This window comes from Jaculus jaculus, chromosome 8 (assembly GCF_020740685.1).
Source record: "Jaculus jaculus isolate mJacJac1 chromosome 8, mJacJac1.mat.Y.cur, whole genome shotgun sequence".
In the NCBI taxonomy this organism is placed as follows: Eukaryota; Metazoa; Chordata; class Mammalia; order Rodentia; family Dipodidae; genus Jaculus; species Jaculus jaculus.
The window spans coordinates 11,671,301-11,688,150 of record NC_059109.1 but is presented as its reverse complement, the minus strand read 5'-3'; the positions used below and the strand labels follow the sequence as shown (position 1 = coordinate 11,688,150).

The 16,850-nt window shown below is 53.6% G+C and overlaps 1 protein-coding gene and 1 non-coding gene across 7 annotated transcripts in view; one reads left to right on the top strand and one right to left on the bottom strand.

Moving 5' to 3' along the window:
• Ttbk1 (tau tubulin kinase 1) overlaps positions 1-16,850 on the bottom strand; it is a 56,230-nt gene that overhangs the window by 831 nt on the left and 38,549 nt on the right. For 4 of the 6 annotated variants that reach the window (XM_045157528.1, XM_045157530.1, XM_045157531.1 and 1 more), the window contains exon 14: positions 1,149-2,716. In XM_045157528.1, coding sequence (XP_045013463.1) covers positions 1,149-2,716 — 1,568 coding nt within the window. The remainder of the gene's footprint in view (positions 1-1,148; positions 2,717-16,850) is intronic. The other 2 variants (XM_045157532.1, XM_045157533.1) reach the window with 1 other exon arrangement.
• On the top strand, positions 16,297-16,504 carry LOC123463019. The gene has a single exon (XR_006638638.1). It is a non-coding gene; the product is annotated as a small nucleolar RNA U3 (small nucleolar RNA).

Below are 16,850 nucleotides of genomic sequence, written 5' to 3'. Positions count from 1 at the left end.
ATAATATACTGGAAGTAACACGAAAATGAAACCCTTGTTACTGAAGTCGGTTATTGATAGCTCCAGGCTTTAGCCTTAAGCTTCAGATGTCCCATGGCATATCAGAAGCTTGTGTGGGCACCTCTGGTCTCCATCAACCTTCCCCAAATGCCCTGGCATCCTCTTCAATCATGCTCATTGTTACCCCTCCTCTGAGCCCAGCGATTGAGTTCAGACTTGAATCAAAACTGATACAGGGCTGGAGAGATGCTTAGTGGTTAACGTGCCTGCCTGCAAAGCCATAGGACTCAGGTTCGATTCCCCAGTACCCATATAAGCCAGATGCACAAGAGGGCGCATGTATTTGGAGTTCATTTGCAGTGGCTAGAGGCCCTGGCACGCCCATTCTTTCTCTCTCTCTCTTAAGATGAATGAGTAAATATATTTTTTTAAAAAGGGACACAGAGGGCTGGCGAGATGTCTTAGCTGTTAAGGCACTTGCCTGGGAAGCCTAAGGAACCATGTTCCATTCTCCAGGTCCCACATAAGCCAGACACACAAAGATGAGGCAAGTACATGCCTGCACATGCCCACTAGGTGGCACAGCGTCTGGAATTTGATTGCACTGGCTGAGGCCCTGGTGTTTAGTTCTCTCTGTGTGTCTCTATCTATCTTTTTTTTTAAAAAAGGGGGGGGGGCTGGAGGGATGGCTTAGTAGTTAAGGCGTTTGCCTGCAAAGCCAAAGGACTCAGGTTCAATGCCCCAGGACCCACATTAGCCAGATGCACAAGGGGGCGCACACATCTGGAGTTCATTTGCAGTGGCTGGAGGCCCTGGTGTGCCCATTCTCTCTCGTCCTCTCTCTCTCCCTCTTTCTCTGTCAAATAAATCAATAAAAATAAAATAAAATAAAGTGATACAGAGCCAGGCATAGTTAATCCCAGCACTCTGGAGGCAGAGGTAGGAGGATCGCTGTGAGTTCAAGGCCAGCCTGAGACTACATAGTGAGTTCCAGGTCAGCCTGGGCCAGAGTGAGACCCTACCTTGAAATCCCCCCCCCCCCCGCAACACACACACAAAATGTGACCCAGTGCACAGCTGGGCTCTGATAGGAGAAACATCTGAGAAGTCCCTGCTGGTGGAGGCCTTGCAAGGAGGGGGTTTCTCACCTGCTGGTGATGGCCGAGTCGGGTGCTGGGATGGCAGCCTGGGATCTGCTAGGGAGCTGCTGGGCTTCAGCGGGTGCGGACGACGTGCTGATGGGGCGGGGGATCCGGCTGCGGGTAGCAGCTGCCCGGCCGGCCTTCCTGGGCAAGGCTGCGGCGGGCCCCGAGGCAGGCGCGTCCTCCTCGGAGCCGGTGCCTGAGAGAGTCTCGGAGGCGCGGGGCTGCTCCTCGCTGGACGACGACGAGGCCGCCGAGGCCAGGCGCAGCAGCAGGCGGCCCTGCCTCTTCTCCACGAGCAGCCGGGCCAGGTCCTGCGGCGGCCGGGCCCTCTTGCTCCAACGCTCTTTGGCTGACAGCGAGCCTGAGGGCTCTGAGCCTGTGTCTTCTTCAGACAGCAGGACGGGGATACGGCTCCTGAGGCGAGGGCCTGGCAAAGCGGGGCGGCTGGGGGAGATGGTGACCCCTTTCTTGGAGCCTGGCTCCAGCGGGGACGCTGGGGCCGGCCCATCGGCAAGCGCTGGGCCATTGGGCAGTGAGTCCGTGGTCACCTCTGGAGGGGTCGCCCCGGGAAGGGCAGACAGGACACAGCTCTCCATCTGTGCCCCGTCCAGTTCTGACAGAGGCACGGGGGCCCCCTCGTCCGCAGCGTCCCCTTCGGAGACCCTCTCCAGACCCAGCTCGTCCCCGTTGCTGAACTCCAGCCTCGAGGCTTGTCCCCCGGAAGACATGACGTTGAGGTGGGTTTTCTCTGCGATGTGCACGAAAGTCCTCTCGACTTTGGTGAAGGGTGAGGAGGTGACTGCCACGCCCCCGGCCCCTGGGGTCACCAGCCCAACCCCAAGCCCTGACCCAGGCGCCGGGGGCTTGGGTTCGGACTTGAGAACCGAGGACAGGGTGCCTGGCTCGGACACGTCCAGCTGGCTGCCCGTGGGCTGCGGCCGCTCTTGCTGGGGAGTGAGGGCGGCCAGCGTGCCCAGGTCGGGATCGGGGGCCAGTTCGGCAGTGACTGGTGACTTCTTCATGTCACCAGGGGAGACGAGCACCAGCGTTTTGGATCCCTCCTCAGGCTCCAGGTCCCCATCTGCCATGGAGGCCCGGCCTCTGGATTCCTTCTGGTCGTCGGCCAGCAGCGTGGACGGGGCCCCCTCCTGGCTCCGGTCGGTGCTCCTCTCGCTCCCTTCGCTGCTAGAGCCGCTGCGAGGCCCCAGCACTTCCCCGAGGGCCCCTGCCTCCTCGTCCTCCTCCTCCTCCTCCTCTTCCTCCTCTTCCTCCTCTTCCTCCTCCTCCTCGTCCTCCTCTTCCTCCTCTTCCTCCTCTTCTTCCTCCTCCTCCTCTCCCTCCTTCCCATTAGCTTGAGGGGGAAGGGGAGCCAGCGGGACCTGCGGGCTGGCGAGCAGCATGTGCGAGAAGCCCACCCGCCGGACCCTGTTGAGCAGCCGAGCCCGCTCCCTGTAGTCGGAGAGGTCTCTCTTGAAGTCCTGGTAGGGCAAGCTCAGAGGCACAGCTCGTGGGAGGCCGTTCGCTTCAAAGGGAGGCGCCACGGAGAACACCTGCAAGGGGCACACAGGGACCTGCTGAGGTCACCCACTCTCCTGAGGAGATCTCACCTGCAACCCCCCCCCCCCCCAAAGCTAGGAGACTCCCATCTCCCATGGGCATCCACCAGCATATAAACTCCATGAAGGCAGGCACTGGCTCTCTCGTTCACTGCTGTATCCTCAGGGCCTAGGCTGGCTGGGGGAAGCTCTGATGGATGGTTCTAGGCCCCCTGAGGTTTTCACCTCAGAGCCACAAGAACCTGTGCTAGACCTGGGGAAAGTCGGGCGCTGTCCTGAGCACAAGCTGGCCTACTGGAACACAGTCTTCTTTCCTCTTGCCCTCAGCTGACCTATCAGCCAGGACTTGGTTCAGCCTTCACACCAACACTTAAACTTTTCTCCTTGAAGCCTTATGCAGGGCCCTTGGTCATGGGATCAGAGTCAAACCTCTTCCTGGTTACAGATTCCTGTCATACCCTCCCTGGGCCCTCTTCCTCCCAGACTAGAGGGACCTGACCACCCCTTGTAAGGACTAGCTTCGTCTCCTACATTTTCTTGGTCCCTTCCCTGGCTCTGCTATGGCACCCTCACAGACAGACATTCCTAGATACCCACAATGCCCTGGGATGGCATGACTTTGCTTCATAATGGCACGGTGCCATAGTGTCAAGCACTAGGTTAGCTCTTTTGGACACACTGGGCCTCTGTCTCCTTGAACTAACTAGGACACAGCCCTCCAGACTAGAAGCCCGAGGGGAGGTGTGCTCTGAGACCTCTAACGCCTGCGCACACATCCACAGTCCCGTTTAACCATCCCCGTGTCTCCGCTGCCAGGCCCTCCTTGGGCCGCGTTCTGCCCAGTAATCTCTAGCCTCTGGTCTGTTCTCTCCATGCCATTTGGTACTGCCATCTACCCATCCTTCTTACAAGTGTCTGAGGGAGCTCCCTGAAATTCAGAATTCATTCATTCTCTCTCTACAGTGACCCCCTCCCCGCCCCGACCCTGGTGACAGTTCCTACCCTTGACCTGGCACGTGAGCAATGCATTGTCACCACCGTGCCCTGTTCCTACCTTCTCCTTCAGCCTCGTGGCACCGCCCACAGACCCCTGACCCTGCACCCCAGACAATCAGATGCTACCAGCATCAATGTATCTCACACTCTGCCTTTGAGGGTGGTCTCCCTCACCCCCTCCATTCACGGGATAAATTCATTCTCTCCTCCCAGAGCACCTCTTCTGCAAAGCCTGCAAGCAGACTTCCTTAGCCCTCCTTTCTACTTGTTTGCCCAAACCCTATTGTGTACATGTTTATATGGTTGTCTCCTATAAACAGTAACTGTGGAGGACTTTTCAAAGGATTGCCACGTTCATTTGTTCATTCATTCATCCATTTGTGGAGTCCTTAACCAGGTGTGGTAGCCTGTAACCCTAGCACTTTAGAAGTAGAGTCAGGAGGATCAGAAATTCAATAACAACCACAGGTACAGAGCAAGTTCAATGCCAGCCTGAACTATGTGACTACATGAAACTTTATCTCAAAAAAAAAAAAAAAAAAGTTAAAGCTGGGCATGGTGGCGCATGCCTTTAATCCCAGCACTCGGGAGGCGGAGGTAGGAGGATTGCCATGAGTTTGAGGCCACACTGAGACTCTATAGTGAATTCCAGGTCAGCCTGGGCTAGAGTGAGACCCTACCTCAAAACACACACACACACACACACACACACACGCACACGCAATGCCAGGCGTGGTGGTACATGTCTTTAATCCCAGCACTTGGGAGGCAGAGGAAGAAGGATTGCTGTTAGTTTGAGGCTACCCTGAAACTACATAGTGAATTTCAGGTCAGCCTGGGCTATAGCAAGACCCTACATTGAAAAACAAACAAACAAACAAACAAAAAGGAAGCAGTTAAGGTGCTTGCCTGCGAAGCTTAAGGACTCAGGTGTTCAATTCCCCAGGACCCACGTAAACCAGATGCACAAGGTGGTGCATGTGTCTGGAGTTCCATTTATAGTGGCTGGAGGCCCTGGTGTGCCTATTCTCTCTCTGTCTCTCTCAAATAAATAAAGAAAAGAAAAGAAAAAATCTTTTTAAAAAAGTAGAGTCTGTGACCATGTCCTGATTGCCATGTTAGAGGCTGAACACTTGTGAGCCAAGGTGTTGAGCAAGGCGGCCCTGGCTCTGCTTTCGTGGAGCAGACGGTCTCTAGAGGAGGACAAAGCACGGTTCCGAGGCCCTGAGGCACCGCTGAGTGCAGAGCGCTGGCCCCTTCCCAGCCTGACCCACTGCCCCAGCTCTGCTTGCCCTGGTCTAGAGATCAGCACAGCCCGGGAGTCACGCCCCGGGGGGCTCAGCACCTCTGAGACTTCAGAGACTCCCCTCTACCCAGTTTCACGGGGTCATCCATTGCCCGTGAGGTCATGATGGAGGAAATGAAGTGGTGTGAGACAGGGTGGCCTCCAGCCAGGTGTGGGCACCGGTGGGGCATGCCTGTAATCCCAGCACTCGAGAGGCTGTGACAGGATTCATGTGTTTTTGTTTTTTTTTTCCCCAGGGGATCTTGCTCTAGCCCAGGCTGACCTGAAATTTACTATGTAGTCTCAGGGTTGGTCTTGAATTTACCACAATCCTCCTACCTCTGCCTCTCGGGTGCTGGGATTACAGGCATGCACCAACACACTTGGGCTGATATGAATTTTGAGGCCAGCCTGGGCTATGTAGCAAGACCCTGTTTCAAAACCACCAAAAGAAGGCTGGAGAGATGGCTTAGCGGTGAAGGCGCTTGCCTGCAAAGCCAAAGGACCCCAGCTGGATTCCCCAGGACCCACATAAGGCAGATGCACTAGGTGGCACATGCGTCTGGAGTTTGTTTGCAGCAGCTGGAGGCCCTGGCACACCCATTCTCATTCTCTCTCTCTCTCCCTCTCCCTCTTTTTGTTTCTCAAATAAATAAAAATAAAATTATTTAAAAGAAAGAACAAAGAAAAAGACAGGGTAAGCCTCAGACCTCACAGGACCCCAGCACCCCCTGATGAGCCAGGGGGCTTCCTTGAAACTTTGTCCTCTTTACATCTGGCTAGTTGTCTCCAGCAAATGTGTTCTTTGTTTTCTATACCATCATTCATTCCGTCTTCAGCCAACATCAAGTACCGACTGCACCAAGTACTGATGTGCTTTGTCACATCCAGTCACTGGCGTTACGGCTACAGCAAACAGTGGGCAGAGGGGAAGAAGGCTACTCGAGCTGGGAGGAGCGGGTCTGTGTGGTGATGGAACTAGGATTTCCCAGTTGTCACCATCATCCACTGTTAGGACTCGGTGGAGGAAACACCAGCAAGGGTAGCCTCCAGCCAGCTGTGGAGAAGAGACAGGAGGTGGGGGAGGAGCTAGCACTCTGAGCTATCTGCAGGCCCATGGCTTTTTATTTTTATTTTATTTGTGTTATTTATTTTTTTTTTTTAGGAAGAGAGAGAGAGAATTGGTGTGCCATGGTCTCAGCCACTACGGTGGAACGCCAGACGCTTGCGCCACCTAGTGGGCATGTGCGAACTTGCGCTTGCCTCACCTTTGTGCAGCTGGGTTACATGGGATCTGGAGAGTTGAACATGGGTCCCTAGGCTTTGCAGGCAAGCGCCTTAACCACTAAGCCATCTCCAGACCACCTATGGCTTTTATATGACTTTGCTTGGTAGGCGAGGAATGGACAGACAGTAGTCAGGCTTCTCTCTCGTGCTCAGCTTACCCACTCAGCCCCAGACACGTCATGTTATGCCCAGGGTGGATGCCCCCAGGTCCATCGCCCTTTCTCTGCAGAACTTCTGACCATTTTTCCTGTCCCACCTCTGATATCTTGGACATTTCTGTTAGAACCACCCTTTTTCCTGTCATCTGGGCTGTCTCTAGAAAAACCCCATCAGTGAGCAGAGCCATTAAAGGCACTTGTTTGCAAGGCCATTTAATTCCTCAGTACTTATGGAAAGCCAGATGCACAAAGTGGTGCACACATCAGGAGTTCATTTGCAGCATCAGGAGGCCCTGACATGCCCATTTTCTCTGTCTCTCTTCTATCTCTTTCTGCTTACAAATAAATAAAATGAAAAATAAAATAGCTGGGTGTGGTGGTGCATGCCCAGCACTCGGGAGGCAGCGGTAGGAGGATCACCGTGAGTTCAAGGCCATCTTGAGATTACATAGTGAATTCCAGGTCCACCTGGGCTACAGTGAGACCCTATTTCAAAAAACCAAAAAAGTAAAATAAGGGTTGGAAGGATGGCTTAATGGTTAAGGTATTTGCCTTCAAAGACAAAGGACCCAGGTTTGACTCCCCAGGACCCATGTTAGCCAGATGCACAAGGGGGCGCATGTATCTGGATTTTGTTTGCCGTGGCTGGAGGCCCTGGTGTGTCCATTCTTTCTCTCTTTCTCTCCCTCTTTGTCTGTCAAATAAATAAAATAAAATAAAAAAGAAATGCCCCATCCAGGGTCTGGGACACCCCCACACACAGTGCCTACCTTGAGTGAACACAAGTGGACCCTTCTATTCAAAGCCTTTCCATGTTATTTGAGAGCGAGAAGGGATGCAAACTGAAATTGGTCCTTAGTCACAGCTCACTGAGGCCTGGAGAGAAGCGCTGACTCGGGCATTGGTCCAAATCAGGAAGCCTATTGACCAGGGCAGCCCAGGACACAGAACTGTCCTGTGCCTCACTGACCTCGGCCCACACAGGAGAACTGGAGACCTGCTGCCCTTTGAGAAGAGGGCTGTGAATCTCGGAGTGGGGACAGCTTTCATCCCAGGATCAGGGTCATCCCATGCTAGCTTGGTCACACTGGGTTTCTACTTGGAAGTGTCTTCCTAGCCCTCTCCTGGATGGCTCTGAGCTGGAGAGGAACAGAGCTCTTTGTTCAAGTTCCCGCTTCCTCTCAGATTATAGCAGAACTCCCTGCCTATCTCGTCTGTATGTCCAGCGGCTTTTTGCCCTCGTGAACTTGTCTTTGCTAGTGATCTCAGGACATTCTCTGTGAGCCTGGCCCCGGAGGATACTGTGAGAGGATACTGTCCTTGACCCTGCCCCTTCCCAATTGGAAGGGAGGTGGCTGGGCTGTACGAGGTTGGACTGAGAGCCATCAGAGCTGTAAAGGGCTTGCCATGCTCACACAATCTTGCCCCGGTTCCAGGGCAGAGAGCTTTAAGATTCTAATCTTATTCAGGCTCCCAGACCTGTTATAGCACTGCATTATCTGGGGTATTTAGTAAAAGTTCAGAGGTGGTTGCCACCCCTCAGATTCTATAGGTCAGAGTTAAAGGTAGAAATCTGGCTATTTTAAAGCTTCCTGGTGCTTCAGAAAGACTTCAGCAAAAGGCAGATGTTTGTAAGGGCTGGACCAAGGCAGGAGGGGAAGCAGGCCAGTCAAGCTGAGTCCTTTAGAAAGAAGGCAGGTCCCAGGCTGTCTCTCCCCGCTCCGTTGAACCCTGAGCCACTGCCCAGAGCCTGTCCTAAGTCCATCTTTATCCTAGTTAGCACCAAAAGTGAAGGGAGGAAGGTGGTCAGACCTTGGTTTTCTGTACAATTGATGAAACTCCCAGGCTTTCATGGAGCAAGTGGGTCCTTCTTTCTTTCTTTCTTTGTTTCTTTCTTTTTTGAGGTAGGGTCTCACTCTAGCCCAGGCTGACCTGGAATTCACTATGATGTAGTCTCAGGGTGGCCTAGAACTCACGGAGGTCCTCCTACCTCTGCCTCTTGAGTGCTGGGACTAAAGGTGTGCGCCACCATGCCCAGCTTCCGAGTGGGAGTTTCTGTCACTAGGCACAGGGCACTCTACCCCCACGCCCAACATTCCACACAGGATATATGAGGTAACTTTTGCCTGGACCCTGACCAAGCCTACTACCTGGAACTGCTCAGCTCAAAGTTCCAAGGTCTGTGTAGGGAGAGAGGGGTTAATAGGACAAACTGAGTGACAAAAAGCAGGAGGGTGAGCTGGCACATGGCCCTCTCATTGGCCAGAGGAGGGCTATGTAGTGGTCAGGATGACTCAGTCCCCAGCTCCCACAGATAACCTGGTCAGTGGGCCTCACCCCTTACTATCCATCCCATCCCTTCGTGGACAGTTGGCAGCTGGAGTTGGGTCCCAGAAGTCTTGAGAGCCTGCCCCCCAATGCCATGCCTGAGGGGAAAGGAGAGGAGATATGGATGGAGTTGCCTCTGGCAGCTTTTGAGCCATCACCCCTGCCTGGATTTGCTAGCCTTCCCTCAGAGCATCTCTGTCCTAACAAGAGCTCTCCATTTGCCTAGCCACCTTCTCCCAGGTGTGGTGATCCCAATCCCTCCCGCCCCCCACACCCCGGGGGAGGACCCTCTGGCCAGGGACGAAGAAGGTGGAAACATGGCTGTCAGTGCTGGATCTGCACAGGCCTCACACACATGACCTTCAGATCTCAGTGTCTCCAACCCACCTCTCACCTGCCTCAGGATCTCAAGCTGACAGGTGTGTGTGTGTGTGTGTGTGTGTGTGTGTGTGTGTGAGAGAGAGAGAGAGAGAGAGAGAGAGAGAGAGAGAGAGAAAGAGAGAGAGGGAGGGAGAGGGAGAGAGGGAGGAGGGTCACCTTCTAAAAGCCCTCCACTGAAGCAGAAAGCTACATTCGAAGAGTTGGGCTGTTGGTGAAACTCACCCACAACCTGGCCTCACCAGGCCCTGTGTTACCAGTGCACCACTGGATCAGGGACAGAAAGACAGAGGGTGGAGAGGGGACAGAAGGGACACACCTTTAACCCCAGCACTTAGGAGGCAGAGGTAGGAGGATCACTGTGAGTTCAAGGCTACCCTGAGACTACATAGTGAATTCCAGGTCAGCGTGGGCTAGAGGGAGACCCTACCTCGATAAACCAAAAGCATAAAAATAAATAAATAGAAGAAAAAGAAAAAGAAAGGGACAGCCTCTCCATGCTATTCAGTCTATGACTGCACTTACATCTTTCCTTCTTCCTTCCTTCCTTTCTCTTCCTTTCTCTGTCTCTTTCTCTTTTTGCTTTCTTAAAAACATTTTATTTATTGGGGGGAGGGGGCATATATAGAAAGAACGGGCATGCCAGAGCCTCCAGCCACTGCAAACAAACTCCAGACGCATGTGCTACTTTGTGCATCTGGCTTTATGTGAGTCATGGGGAATCAACTCTGGGTCCTTTGGCTTGGCAAGAGCCTTAACCACTAAATCATCTCTCCAGCACTGCCATTTTCTTTCTTAGGGTCCCAACTCTTTAACTGATGCAGCTTCCTTTCCACACACATTTTTTTCTGTGCAACTCCCAGACCTTGAGCTGACCCTGTGGACGCGGGCACACTTCCCTCACCAGCCGCCTCCCTCCCCTAGGGCAGCAGAGGGGCAGGGACGGGCTCCCAAGGCAGCTCAGCGCTCACTGTTTCTCTTCCACGGGGCCTCTCTGGCATCCCAGCTTCCCACCCGGCCAGGACTTGGCCTAACCCTACAGATAACTCTTCAGTAGGCCTAACCACCCCCTCCTCCACTCCTACCTTCCCCATCCCTCCCTGGCCGTTGGATAGCTGGAGTTGGAACTCAAAGGCCAGAGTTCACCACCATCGCCCTCTTTCTCCTGGCTCCCACCTTCACCCGGTGAAGGGAGACGGTATGTGGGGCGGAGGGAGCTAATTCCAGTGAAGCCTGTCCCAAAGTCCTTGAGATTATGATAGAGTTGGGTCACTAGACCCCCGCCCCCACATAAAACACTACCCTCAACCCAACCGACGTCTGCAATCCCTGGCTCAGCAGGGTACCCACCGCAGCCCTCTTTGCCCAGCAGAGACCCTGATCTGAGGACAGCAAGTGGGTGGGGGTGGGGGGAGGGCAGTAAAAGAAATCAGGCCGAGGCACAGGCTCCTGGAAGGCGTCTTTAATCAGGATTTGGTAGTACACAAGCTCTCCGGATTGTCTGCATGAACATACAGGGACTTAAAAAAGGCACAAGATCCCTCGCACAGCGACGCAGGACGGCGGGGCGCCCCCAGCCCCGCCCGTGCGCGGCCGTGTGCGCGTGGGTGCGTGTCCGTGTCCCACCCCCGTGGCGGCGCCGCGCGTGTGCGTGTCGGTTTCAAGTGTTGGATTTGTACAGTACTCGCAGTCTAGGGGCGGGGGGCGGGGGGCGGCTCAGTGCATGCTTTTCTACCCGGGCCCGGGGCCCCCTGACGCCGCTATTGTACACTAAGGAGGGTGCACCCCCGGAGAGAAAGAGGAAGGAAAAATAAAAACAAAAAGCGTCCCATCTTTGTGTGTGTGTGTGTGTGTGTGTGTGTGTGTGTGTGGTTTTGAGTTTCTCGTGCATGCTTAGCCTGGCCGGAGGGGGGAGGGTGTTCGGGAATAGTGCAAGCGTATAATACAGTATTATTGCGGTATAAAAAGTGGGTTGGGGGAGCGGGGGGAAAGGACTTATGGTGGGGAGGGGAGGCTCAGGAATAAATTAGCTGGAACTCGAGACCTCCCTCCGGAGGGAGGGTCTTCTTGCATTTCTCCGCCCCCCCCCAAGCCCCCCGCCCCCAATTCCCGAATTAGGAAGTGACCCCTCCACTCCGGGAGGGAGGGAGGTATACTGGAGGGAAGGAGCTCAGCTACGCCCACTGCCCCTCCGTGGGGCGGGGGACTGGGAGGGTGTGTGTGGGGGGGGGGAGAGGGGCTGAGCTTCCCATCCCGCCAGCCCCATCTTTTTAAGGGGCAGGGGCCAGCCCCTCTCCCTCACTCAATACTGTCCACTCTAGGGGCCCTGAGCCCCGCCCCTCCCCCACGGGAGCCCCTCCACCGCGGGGGAGGGGTCGACGGAGCAAGTGCAAAGGAAGCAGATGTTGGTCCCTGAGTTTTATTTTCGGGGATGGGGGTGGTGGGGTGGTGAGGGAAGAGCTGGAAGCGGGCGGGGCGGGGGGGGGCAGCATGTTTGGAGGACGCCCTCACCCCTCTCCTCCACCAGGGCCCTTAAGTGGCGGGTGGGATTGGGGACAGGGGACGCGGACTGGAAGCGTGGGCAGAAAGGGAGTGGGGTCGGGTGGCTCTGAGAGACCTGGGCTCAAAGTTTTGCTCCCCGTACCCCGACCCCTCTTCCCCCGTCTCAACTCTAGGCTCTTTGGCATCCAATTTGCAAGGCCAATGTTGTTGGGGGGGGGTGGTGGGGGACAAGCCCTGTGGGCGGTGAGGTAACTGGGAAATCTGGGGTGGAAGGGAGGCGACGGGACCCTTGGAGCCACCCCCACCCCGGTCTTGTACCCTAATCCTGGAAGCACTAAGGGGGAGAGCGTCCCCGCCCCCCACCATCATCAATGGTCCCCGGAGGCGGCCCAGGGGCCGAGCAGAGCGAAACCGGGCGCGGAGGCGGGCGGCGGGGGCGCTGACCCTCGCTGGGCACCGGCTAAGACGACCAGAACGTACATTCGTGGTGCGACGGCTGCGGGGAGGCGTGGGGGCGAGCGGACGGGGATGGAGAGGAGGGTGGGGGGTCCTGTTACAGTTAGAAGCCTGCGAGAGAGGCCCGGATCTCCCCCTGCCCCCAAAAATAATAAATCCACGGCGGCCTGCTAGCGCGCTGTCCGGAGAGTGACCCATGTGTGCAGATACAGAGACAATTAGTGGGGCGGTCGGGAGACCCCCCCTCCCAACCACACCCACCCTCACCCTCCACAGCCCTGGCAGGCTGGGAGGGAAGACGGCGGAACCGGGAGGAAGGACAGGACAAGGTGGGGTCCCCAAGTCCTCTGGGTCTCATGGTCCCCTCCTCCCCCACCTCTACTTGGGGGGGGGTGTCTCAGGTTTAAGAGTAGGGGGGGGAGTTCTTAATGGCCTGAGAAACCCACGGGGGGTGGAGGAGTATATCTGAGGGAGACTGCCCCTCAGGCTGCCTCTCCCTTAGGGAGAAGGATGCTTTAAAACTTCAGATGCTGTGGGGTGGGCTGCCCTTGGGGTTTTAGAGTGTCCCAGATCTGGGTGGAGACTGGGGTAGAATGGGGGGCATTGGGGCCCTCCTTATAGAGCTACACTGGGGACCCCAAGTACCAAATTAAACCCTAAACAGGGAATATTTCATTATCTGTGTCCTCACAATACTGGCAACTTCCCAACTCCAGACCACCCATAGAGAGGCGCGGCTCCTCAATGGCCCAGGGTACACCACCCCTGCCTGAGCGGACAGCACCACCCAGCCCCAGAAAAGGGGACTTCAGAAGGGCAGAGGAGACAGACAGGAAGGTAGGTGCTGGACCAGCCTGGCTCAAGAGGTACCATCCCCCCCCCCCCCCCCCCCCCCCCCCCGCAACTCTGGGCAGGGCTAAGTTGGTCTTCCCCCAAACTGTCAGTGGAAAGGTAAAATGTTGGGTTCAGAATGTTAGTGGTTAGGATGAGAGTGTTGAGTGGTTATTGCTGTGACCCAAGCTGCCTTGAGTGGATTGGGGTGTGTATTAATTACGAAGAATTTAGTAGAGCATTTTTCATTAACTTAGAGTCCTCAGAACATACCCTCTCCCACTGAGAAAGTAAGTACTCATCCTTACCTGGAGGAATTACTCTACTCATCACAAACAAGGCCACTGGCCCCGCACCCTCCACTCGGGCACACCCATACAACACACACACACACACACACACACACACACACACTACACCCTCCACTTGGGCACACCCACACAACACACACCCACGCATACACACACCGCATGCTGCGCAGACCCCTTGGCTGGGAAGCACTTCACCTAAGCAGCCGCTTGGTGTGGGTGCCCGGGGCAGGGCTCTGCCCACCAGCCCGAGGTGGAAGGGAGCCCTGGGCCTTCCTCGGGGGGTCACAGAAGTTTCAGAGCTAGCTCATGACTTCTTCCTGGAAACTGGTTTTCTTTGGCTCCCACGCACTGATTTTTTTCTTTTCCAAAACCTACTGGAGTGTGTTCATTAGATGCCCAAAGTTAAAATTTGAAGATTTCACATAAAAACCGGAAGACAGTGACAACATTAAGTTGAGCTGAGGACAGTGACTGGAGTGTGTGTGTGTCGGGGGAGGGGGGGAGTTCCTGTTTACCACAATCCCCAAACCTGTCAATTTTCCGACACGACACTGTTTGGCCTCCAAGATAAGTTGATGATGTCCTTTCAAAGTCCCCTGGCTCAGTGCTCGGGGATCGATGCCATTATCTGCCCTGTTAGCCTGACCCCTACAGCCCCACAAAAGTGCCACCAAGGTTAGGGTTCCAAGCACCTGTTTTTCCATGCTACCTCTTAGTCTGCCCAGCTAATTCCCAGAGCTGCTGTGCGATGCTTAGGGCCACATAGGAACACTCAGTGAGGCCCTGGAGAGACAGGGTTCAGCCACTTCAGCCACTCCCGGTGCTAGGGGACGACTCGTGTCTGGACCTCGTCCTGTCCCGTGGCAAGACGGAATTGGAAAGGATGACTCAGATACAACTGCCCTCTTCCTGGGTAGTATTAGGAGAGCCTATCCAAAACGGCCTGCAGCAAACCAATACTGAGACCCAAGAGATTAAAAGCTGCTATGAGGGGCTGGAGAGATGGCTTAGCGGTTAAGGCACTTGCCTGCGAAGCCTAAAGACTCAGGTTCAATTCCCCAGGACCCACATAATCCAGATGCACTTGGTGGCACATGCGCCTGGAGTTTATCTGCAGGGATTAGAAGCCCTGGCACACCCATTCTCTCTCTCTCTCTCTCTTAAATAAATAAATAAATAGAAAAATAAATAAATAAATAGAAAAATAAATAATTTAAAATTATTTAAAAGAAAGATTGCTATGAGCGGGTGTGCTGTTACATGCCTTTAATCCCAGCACTGTGTGTGTGGGGGGGGGAGGGTGCTGGGGAGGGAAGAGCTGTGAATTCCAGGTCAGCCTGGGCTAGAGCGAGACCCTACCTCAAAAAAAAAAAAAACAAAATCTGCTATGGAACAAGGCCTGGGTTACCCAGCATTGGCTGGCTTTTCTATATGTTCTTGTAAAGGAAATGTTCTGATTAACTACACTAGGATCTGCCTGGCAGGCTAGTACAGGTTCAGTAAGCTAATACTGTCAAACTGAGATCACGGTTTGACACATGCTAAGCACTATGTGCCAATGATTGTTAGAAAATTAAAAATAAAGCCGGGCGTGGTGGCGCATGCCTTTAATCCCAGCGCTCGGGAGGCAGAGGTAGGAGGATCGCTGTGAGTTTGAGGCCACCCTGAGACTACAAAGTGAATTCCAGGTAAGCCTGGGCTAGAGCAAGACCCTACCTTGAAAACCAAACAAAAAAAATTAAAAATAAACAGGGCTGGAGGGGTGGCTCAGCAGTGAAGGTGTTTGCCTGCAGTGCCTAATAACCCTGGTTCGATTCTCCAGTACCCACATAAGGATAGACAGATTCTGTCTGTCTCTCTTCTCTCTCTCTTTCTCTCTCTCTGCTTGCAAATAAATAAATAAATAAACATCTTAAAAAATAATAACCAGAAGACACCACTATTTACAAGGTGAAGTACAAGGTATGAAAACACCATTCTGAAAGCATAAGAGTACTGTCTGTTTTCAAAGCTATTCACTGTCCCCAGCATTTTTAGGAACATCCTGGCCTGTTGCTGGGGAAACCCTACAGAGAACAAGAGCCTGACAACACCTCGGAGTCACCACTACGCCCGCCACACCCAGAAACCAGAGAAGCCATCAGTCCTTCACCATGGGGGACCCTGCCCAGCAACATGTGAACCTGACCTAACACACAGGGCCTACATGACCTGAGCACTTTGCAAAAGTCAGAGCTAGGCGTGGTGACACACGCCTTTAATCCCAGCACTCCGGAAGCAGAGGTAGGAGGATCACCTTGAGTTCAGGGCCACCTTGAGACTACATAGTGAATTCCAGGTCAGCCTGGGCTAGAGTGAGACCCTACCTTGAAAAGAAAAAAAAAAAAAGAAAAAAAAGTCAAACTTGGAATGGAGAGATGACTCAGTGGTTAAGGTGCTTGCCTGCAAATCCTAACAACTAGGGTTAATTCCCCAGTACCCACATAAAGCCAGATGCACATGTGTCTGAAGTTCATTTGCAGTGGCTGGAGGCCCTGGCATGCCCATTCTGTCTGTCTCTCTATTTCTCTCTGCTTGCAAATAATAAATAAAATAAATATCTTAAAAAGTCAAAGTCACCCAGAAAAGACATTATCATCAGGATTTACCTCCTGTTGGCTTTGTGGCTTATAAACATTCCTCTACCACGGAGGATGTCTTTTAAAGGACCAATCATTTTGAGTCATGGCCTCGCTTTAAAGGACACCCCGCCCTCCCACAGGTATCATTTGTACCTGGGGAGCAGAGGCATGTATGAAAGCTGAGCTCAAGGGTTAGTGAGATGGCTTAGCGGTTAAGGCGCTTGCCTGCGAAGCCTAAGGACCCATGTTCAATCTCTTTCCAGATCCCACATAAGCCAGACACACATAGGTGTGGCAAGTACAAGGCTGCACATGCCCACTAGGTGGCAAAAACATCTAGAGTTCGATTTCAGTGGCTGAAGCCCTGGTGTGGCAATTCATTCTCTCTCTCTCTCTCTCTCTCTCTCAAAAAGAAAGAAAAAGGAAAAGAAAATTGAGCTCAAACACTATACATTCAGGGACCATTTCTACAGTTGTTTTCTAGAGAAGTTTCTCTATGTAGATAGAGTTCTGGAAATCACGAGGATGTGCAGTGTTCTCTACTGAGAAGCTGACGCTGGGTGTTGTTTTGTGCAACTGCTCATCACCATGGATGGTCATTCCTCTCTCCCCTTGGGAGGGTTAAAGGGAGAGAACGCAGTCTGAGTGGCAGAAAATAAAAAATAAAATTTAAAAAAGAAAGAAAGAAAATTGAGCTCAGCCCTCACCCTGGAACGGCCTGCCTTGGAAACAGTAATATGCATGTAACAGTAAAACAATGCTCGAGCCAGTGCCATTATCTTTGATGGGTCGTTAGGCACATTGGGATCTTAGGCTACCTCAGGGTTCTGGTCACCAAGATGGAACTTTGCTCAGGGCTGGGTGGTGGAACTCTCTAGAAGGGAAGGCTAGATAGCAGAGTGTTTGGTTTTATGGAATCCTAGTGCTGCTGACTTATAAAGCTGAGGAATGTGAGTACCCCCATTCATACCACCCCTTGCCACCACCTGGCGAGGG